The sequence below is a fragment of the Triticum aestivum genome, chromosome 4B (assembly GCF_018294505.1).
Source record: "Triticum aestivum cultivar Chinese Spring chromosome 4B, IWGSC CS RefSeq v2.1, whole genome shotgun sequence".
NCBI lineage: Eukaryota > Viridiplantae > Streptophyta > Magnoliopsida > Poales > Poaceae > Triticum > Triticum aestivum.
Window position 1 is genome coordinate 190,307,858 of NC_057804.1, and position 8,132 is coordinate 190,315,989.

At 46.5% G+C, this 8,132-nt stretch overlaps 1 protein-coding gene across 2 annotated transcripts; it reads left to right on the top strand.

Annotated features, from left to right (window-relative positions):
- Positions 1 to 283: 283 nt before the first annotated feature.
- LOC123091759 (RHOMBOID-like protein 1) lies at positions 284 to 4,310 on the top strand. 2 transcript variants are annotated; one of them, XM_044513377.1, is made up of 6 exons: positions 284 to 813; positions 2,251 to 2,414; positions 2,937 to 3,100; positions 3,240 to 3,499; positions 3,592 to 3,718; positions 4,046 to 4,310. In XM_044513377.1, exons 1-6 carry the CDS (start codon positions 494 to 496, stop codon positions 4,166 to 4,168), a joined length of 1,158 nt encoding a protein of 385 aa, XP_044369312.1. In that variant the 5' UTR covers positions 284 to 493; the 3' UTR covers positions 4,169 to 4,310. The 2 variants fall into 2 exon arrangements, with proteins under 2 accessions (XP_044369312.1, XP_044369313.1); XM_044513378.1 differs by lacking the exon at positions 284 to 813 and adding an exon at positions 857 to 1,262.
- Positions 4,311 to 8,132: the final 3,822 nt, after the last annotated feature.

The window sequence follows — 8,132 nt, forward strand, 5'->3', positions numbered from 1 at the left end:
TTACCCAAGGAAGTAAGGAGCTGATTTGCAGTTGCAGCAGATGAGACGCTACATTGCTGGCTCCATTCCACAGCCGGAGTTGGCCAACCGTCCAACCCACCCACCACCGACCCTCCTTCAATCCATTGCAGGAATTTCACTTATCCTTTTACTTTATTTATTATATCCATCATTTTCCTCCTTGGCTACGCAACCCGACGCAGCTGAAGCAATCTCTTTCTCTCTCAAGTTACCACTTCTCCTTCCTGTCTGTGTGACCCTGACAGTTGTAGCCGCAAGGCAAACAGAGTCAAAGAAAGCAGACCAGCACGACGCGGCTTCCCCTCCCCTCCCCTCGCGGCCGAAAGAAAGCGTCTTCTTCTGCTCTGCTGCCAGCACCAACACAAGCCAGGCCACAACTCTCTCCCGTCCCCTACTCCTCACGCTTCGCCGCCTTCCCTCGCTTCCTCCGCCAGCATCCTCCCCACACTTGGATCCCTCCTCCTACTAAGCCATGATGAAGCCCGCCGGCGCCGGCGCAGGCCCCGGCCCCGGCCCGGGCACTGGCGCCGTCGAGGTCCGCGTCGAGCGCCCGCAGCGCCCGCCCGTGCACCACCCGAACACGGCCCGCCTCAGGGCGCGCCCCTACTACCGCCGATGGACGCCCTGGCTCGTCCCGGCCGCCTCCATCGCCTGCGTCGCCGTCTTCCTCGTCACCATGTTCGTTAACGACTGCCCCAACCGCAGCGCCGGCAACTGCACCGCGGGGTTCCTCGGCCGATTCGCTTTCCAGCCGCTCAAAGAGAACCCGCTCCTCGGCCCATCCTCCACCACGTACGCAAGCTGCTACCCTCCTCTTTCTCTTCTTCCTCCCCCCTTTGCTTGCTTTCTCCAACTCTGCATTTCCTTGCTTGCTTAGAGGAGGATACTGAGTCTAGTTAAGGATTGACAAGACTTAATTTCCCGTTCCCCTTTCTTACTGACCAGTGCAATTGCAAACAGCAGCACCAACTCGATCTACTCAAAATGATAGTTTCGTTCTTTCTTCTTCTTACATGTTTAAGACCTCGCTTGTATACACTCGAGCAATTGGGGTTGATCCTCAATTAGCTTGGTGTACAGGTTCATTCTCAGGTTGCTTACTTCTATTGTGCAATTGAAATTGGGAGAACTACTGATGCTTCCGTTTGAGACATACTGATTCTTTTTTTTTCCTGGGTTTGTGGATGAGGGAATTTTGTGACCTAGCAATCCACAACTCTTTGAGGGGAAACTTGTATAAGGTACAGAAACATTCACAGTTTCAGACCATCTAAAAATCAGTCTTGATCCTCTAGGTGTGAACTCTGCAGGCCGATCTTTCAATGTATCTAATCAAGTTTAGGATTCTGTTTGTTTTTTTTATCATCAAATAAAACTAAAGCCTTCTTACTGAGTTGGTAATTAAGTTGGAGTTACAATAGTATTCCGAAACTGATCATTAAGTCCCTTTCCATTAGGGACAGGTGTTATACTTGTAAGTTCTAGTTTCCCTAATGAATGGGCAGAGCTCCTGCCGTCCATTTCAAAGAAGAAACTAACAGCTGAAATATTAAATCTAGACGTAAGCAATTTGCTTGCCAAGTCAGGTGTAGGACATCTTTAAACTTGGTATTGGCTTATGTAGCTTTGTTAACTTTAGTTGATTTAGTCTATCCTCTGCTCGTGATTGGTGTTGGTGATGACTTGAGAAAAAAAATCAGACTATCTTGTCAACCGTTCTAGGTGTTGATGGTTCTGTACAATTTGAGTTTAACAGTGTTACCGCACAATTGGACTTTTATGGTGTTGCCCGCAATTTGACTTTTATGTTATTTTGGAAGTGCAAATTCAATAAACAGCAGTAGTTGCATGCCGTGTTTACAACTAAGAAGTGAGGATTATGCCACAAGTTTGAAAAATGATCTTATATTGTGGGACGGAGGGAGTATTAGATTATAACCTATATGTATTCTTCGGTGTTGATTAGAAGTATAACTACTTTGCTCAGATATTTTCAGAAACTTCATCCTTGCTTTGCTTATTGTTTTTTTGCGTGAACTGGGAACATTTTTTTGTTAACTTCTGGTCATTTGACTGATGTCTACTAAGAGCTACAGTGAATTTGATCTTTCAAAGTGTTGCATCACTTGATTTGAAATGAAGGACATGGAAAGAAATGATGGAAAACGAAATAGGATATTTGTCATGCATATTTGATTTTCAGAACTAAGAAAGCATTTTCCATGCCAGATTGCTGAAGATGGGAGCTCTAGATGTATCTAAAGTTGTGCAAGGTCGCCAGGGATGGCGTCTGATTACGTGTATCTGGCTCCATGCTGGGGTTGTTCATTTACTCATCAATGTGCTTTGCCTTCTATTTATTGGTATTCGACTTGAACAAGAATTTGGGTTTGGTAAGTGAAAGCATTGCTTGCATTTTTTACCTGAGCCTTCTTGAATTCAACAAAAAGGAACAGATAGAAGTTATATACTATCAATTGTTGCCATGGCCCTGGTTCTGTTATAACTGGCAACCTTCTTTAGATAAATTTCTTGTAATGACATATCGTTCATGGATCCAAGTCTTTAGTAGTCTACAGACATTTTACAAGTAACATCATATGTTCTGTATCTTCGATAGTGGAACCAAACATTATCAGGATTTTGTAACCACGTAGATAAGGTACTTAGACTGAACCAAGAGGCACGATACTTTGCTAGTATACACAACTCCTGCAAAAAAAAAAACCCTCCTGAAATACAGGAACACGTCAAATTATCCTATCTATATCACTGATTAGTTTACGAAAACTCTCAAAGCATGTGCATGAAAGTTCATCCAAGTTCTGGTTTAATTGATGAAATAGATACATGTGCAATTTAAATGCTTCTATGCCTTACAATACTGAAGATTTTTTTCTGTTCATGGTGTACAGTGAGGATTGGTCTTGTTTACCTCATTTCTGGTTTTGGTGGAAGCTTGATGTCTGCTCTTTTCATCCGAGCAAGTATTTCCGTTGGTGCTTCTGGTGCTTTGTTTGGACTGATAGGGTCGATGCTTTCTGAACTCATCACAAATTGGTCACTCTATGCAAATAAGGTTTGTCTTCCTAATATAGCACTAGCAGTAGACTCCTCTGTAATACTATAATAGTAGTTGTTGCAGCAAATTGTTTCGGTCTTGTCCATCGAGAATGACTTGTTCAATTAAATGGTGTAATATTTCCCCTTATTTTCAGGTGGCAGCATTACTAACCCTGGTACTTGTAATCGTGGTGAACTTGGCCCTTGGGATACTCCCCAGAGTGGATAACTTTGCTCATATTGGGGGTCTTATATCTGGGTTCCTTCTTGGATTTGTTGTCTTCATTCGACCACAGTTTGCGTGGATTAACCAGAGAAGAGTAGCACCTGGACCACACGCTGCTCCTGCCGAACGCAAGCACAAGACATATCAATATATATTGTGGATAGTTGCTGCGATTCTGCTGATTGTCGGGTGAGTCTACAGACTTTCCTCTTGAGGCCCCGTTTAATATTTGACTTTCAAATGTTTTCCCCGTGATGATACCTGTTATCTGAAATTTACAGGTTCACAGTGGCTATAGTTCTGCTTTTCCGGGGATATAATGCGAACGATCACTGTTCTTGGTGCCATTATCTCAGTTGTGTTCCTACTAAAAAATGGAAGTGCAACTCGTCACCGACAACATGCACAGTAAGATAATTGGAAGTTCCTCCCTCTGTATCTTTGAAAGTACGTTTGTCACCGCTAACAAGTGAAACATAACAACCTGAAAATTTACAAGCATATATAGTGGAAAACATCGTTTTTGCATCTTGCAAAAGTTAACAAGCAAGTTAAATCTACAAGCTGAAGTACCAAATGTGCTTTTGGATCGATATGAACCAAACTCATTTTCTCTTTGGCTAGACGCTGTAACCAGATGTGTAAGAGATGCCCCTTTCACAGTTGAGATTGAACATGCATTCACGGGGACATTGCTACATGCTAATGCTATTCCGTAATTCCATTTCCTTGCAGGCAATGCTACAGGGAAATACCTTGAACTTCACATGTGAAGGCAAAGGGATACACCGGAGCTACATTGTGGCTGAAGCTACGCAAGATAAGATAGACCAGCTCTGCAACCAGCTTTGCAGTTAGGAGAACCGGATTCCCTGAGCTCTCCCAGCTTCTAACATGATTTTTATTCTTTCTGTACATGAAGAGAATACTGCATATTTTAATAGAAGGTTACTTATGGAGGGAAATATGCAGTGTTGCATATTACTCCCTCCGTCCCGAATTACTTGTCGCAGAAATGGATGTATCTAAAATGTCTAGATACATCCATTTCTATGACAAGTAATTCCGAACGGAGCGAGTAGGTTGCTTGTGATTAATCTTGAGAAGTGCTAAAGTGTTGCTCCGATTCCCGGATGGATGGAAACTAAGAGGAAAAGGCCAACAGGACTATCATTCATGTGTTTTTTTTTAGAAAAGGAGGATGACCCCGGTCTCTGCATATGGGAGATGCATACGGCCACTTTATTGATTATTCTCGAGGACCTTACAAAGTATTACAACAATGTGACTGAATCCACCATCTTGGCAACATATGCCGCTATTCCTATCCAAAATGATAAAGGGGTGCTAGCTGAGCCACTACCCAGACCACTCACCTAAACCTAACATCAAAAGCCGGAAGCCGAAACACTCATTCGGAAGCCCCAGCCGAGCCACATACCGGGTCTGGGGCACAATCCGGTCAGACGGACTCGTGTGTCGTCGCCGCCATCTTCCACAAGTCCGTCTTCAGATCATATTGAGGCTTCTACCTTGTCTGGCTACTCTGCCATCGATGTCACCATGACGCCAGACAGCAACCTCCTCCTGCACGAGTCCATCTCCGTGCATCGGACGCCGAGCCTCCACAGCGCCATGACGTCGATATCCGGCGCCATCAATGTGTGAGATGAAGCACCGCTCCACCATCCCCCAGCCATCACTTACTCCAAAACGATGCCCCCAGGAGGGAAAGCGACAAAATGCCATCATCGTCCGATCCGAAAGACCCAGTTCTAGGGTTTCCCCCGGAGCATCCCGAGCCTGATGACGCAGACTGCAACGACGATGCCTCGACAAGGGAACGACATCAAAGACGCCGCCGTCGTCCGCCATGACCGTAGTCGGCGCGATTTTCATCGGCAGTTGCTCCACCAGACGTGCGCCGCCGACGTCGCAGGTCCCTTCAACTGGAGCAAACTCCAAAACAATGCCCTAAAGAGGGACTACGACGCAAAAGCGCCGCCATCGCTTGATCCCAAGGGGATCTAGGGTTTCCCCCGGAGTTGCCCGCGCTGACAAGGACCAGACAAGGGTAGAATCCCGCGGATCTGCCCGGCTGCCGACGAGTCGCACCCACCATCGTGCCGACGGCAGACCAGCGATCAAGGCCACACTTGGGCATAGATTCGGCCGCGCCGCCGCGAACCGATCCGGTCACGTCGCCGCCGTCCCTGGCGGCCGCGACGCGCCAGATCGCGAGGCCTCCTGCCGCGGGGAAGCAAAGTCGCCGAGGCGCCGCCACCACCCGCCGTGGCGTCTGGCCCGCCGGCACGCTCCGGCACGAGGGCGCCGACCCGCGCCAGCCCCACCCGAACGAGAGGGCCCGAGTCCCCGCCGCCGCTGGCGACGGCAGGGCTTCGCCTGGCCACGCCCTTGGGCGGCGGCGAGGGAGGAGGAGGAGTGGGGGAGGTCCGGCCGACGGGATCTGGGGGCCTCCCGGTCGTGTTGTAAGGCCTTTTGCGCAAGCACTGGATCCACACGATAAACCCAAGCTTTGTGCAATTCTAGCATTTCATGCCTTCAAAGGAACTTTAACGCATGGTTGCCGGGAGTATCCATACAATGGACCCAAGCTTATAGAAATTCTAGCGGAGTCGCAATATGGCATATGGAGCGCACTCTATATGCTTTTAGAAGCCACAGTAGACATAAACATGCTCTCCATATTTTTCTGCAGGACCCACCTGTCATTGGGTCATGTAGGTTCTTGCCAAATAATCCAAAATTCAAAACACATTTGATTCAATTCAATTTCATCCCTAATAATTTGGGCGGAAAATTATTCCTAGTGTGACTTACTTTAATAGAACAACTAATAATTGGTTAAATATAAATTAAGTAGTAATGGTTGCGGCCATGCCCACCACGATGGCAACAGCTGGCTTCCCTATCAAGGACTAGTTGCGGCCACGGCCACGATCGAGCAGGTGGCGCGCTCGTCCCAGGTCGGCCATGCAACCGCATCGATGGGGGCGAGGCGGTGAAAGTGTAACTAATTCCTGGGTGGTTTTGGTAATTAATAACAACATATAAGTCATTGATCTAATACTCATTGATAATAGTCAGAGAAGATCCATGATTGGCATGACAAGGACTAGTGATTGTGAACCCCTCAAAATGCTAAGAACAAGAATTGGCAAAGCTCCAAGACTCTAGATTTTGATCATGACTCAATTGTTCAAGTGCTTGGTGATATTGCTCCAAAAATCCTCAAACAATTCTCCACATCACATATGTCCAAAACCCTAAAGTATCATCTCGGTCCCATAGAAATTCTTCCTCCCAGACTCACCGAGTTGATCACATACACTTCCTAAGCCAAACCCTAGCATTTCGGTTCTACCGATATGGATCTCGATCTCACCGAGATGGCGTGACCAAGTTTCTGTAGTGAAGTTGATTCATTTTGAAATTATCGAGATGAAACGATCGGTGATGGGAATATGCCCGAGAGGCAATAATAAAATGGTTATTATTATATTTCCTTAATCATGATAAAGGTTTATTATTCACGCTAGAATTGTATTGACCGGAAACTTAAATACATGTGTTGATACATAAACAAATACCGTGTCCCTAGTGAGCCTCTACTAGACTAGCTCGTTGATCAAAGATGGTTAAGGTTTCCTAACCATAGACATGTGTTGTCACTTGAGGACGGGATCACATCATTAGGAGAATGATGTGATGGACAAGACCCATCGATTAGCTTATATGATCGTTCAGTTTATTGCTACTACTTTCTTAATGCCAAATACATGTTTCTTCGACCATGAGATCATGCAACTCCCGGATACCGGAGGAATACCTTGTGTGCTATCAAACGTCACAAGTAACTGAGTGATCATAAGGATGCTCTACATGTATCTCCGAAGGTGTCTGTTGAGTTGGCGTGAATCAAGATTGGGATTTGTCACTCCGTGTATCGGAGAGGTATCTCTGGACCCTCTCAGTAATACACATCATAAGAAGCTTACAAGCAAAGTGACTAAGGAGTTAGTTGCAAGATGATGTATTACCGGACAAGTAAAGAGACTTAAAAAGGGAGGCCAAGGAAGAAGAAGGAGGAGGGGAAAGATGGCTCTCCCCTCTCCCTCTCCTCTCTCCCACCTGCCCACACCTCACACCTCTCAACCATGGTGAATTTTGATCTTGCTGATCATGGAAGGCCTTCTACATTGGGATTTCTCCCCCGGCCTTGCGGTCGCGGCCCAGGTGCGTCATCGCTTTGGATCTACCGTTCACTTCTCCCCCTCTGGCTCGAACAAAGAATTTTTCTTGGTGGTGCATTTCTCTTCTGCCAGCTTTCCGCTCAATGAAGACTCGGTTGCCATTGCCCTACAATGTTGTATTGGAGGGGTACCTTCTGGTCTTAATGTGACACATCTTTCGGGACGAAGATTTCATTTTTCAGTGGCTTCCAATAAAGTCGGTCACTTCATCTATGGTCTCAAAGATCGTGTTTGGCCGGATTTTGTCTGTCATTTTAGTCTTTTCCGCCAGAGCTACATTGGTGCATCGTCCATGGATTCATCCTGGCACCTGGATTCTCATATTCCTGAGGTGGCGGCGCGTTCTCCTGTTGCGATCAAGTCTAAGTACAAGTTCACAAAGCAGCATCCCAATGACTTGAGTGCATCACAACAGGTTCTATCAAAGTTTGGTTTTTTGAAGGATAAGGGGGCCGATCTTGGGAAGTCGCCGGAAGGCTCATCGCCGGCGTCTCTTTTTCCAACTCCGGCAGTGCCGAGCCCGACAGTCAACCCCCCTACAATTGCGG

Coding starts and splice junctions, on each gene's coding strand:
- LOC123091759 (XM_044513377.1), top strand. CDS start 494: ATGATGAAGCCCGCCGGCGCCGGCGCAGGCCCCGGCCCCGGCCCGGGC. Junction 3,500..3,591: donor GCGATTCTGCTGATTGTCGG/GTGAGTCTACAG, acceptor TGAAATTTACAG/GTTCACAGTGGCTATAGTTC. Junction 3,719..4,045: donor CGTCACCGACAACATGCACA/GTAAGATAATTG, acceptor ATTTCCTTGCAG/GCAATGCTACAGGGAAATAC.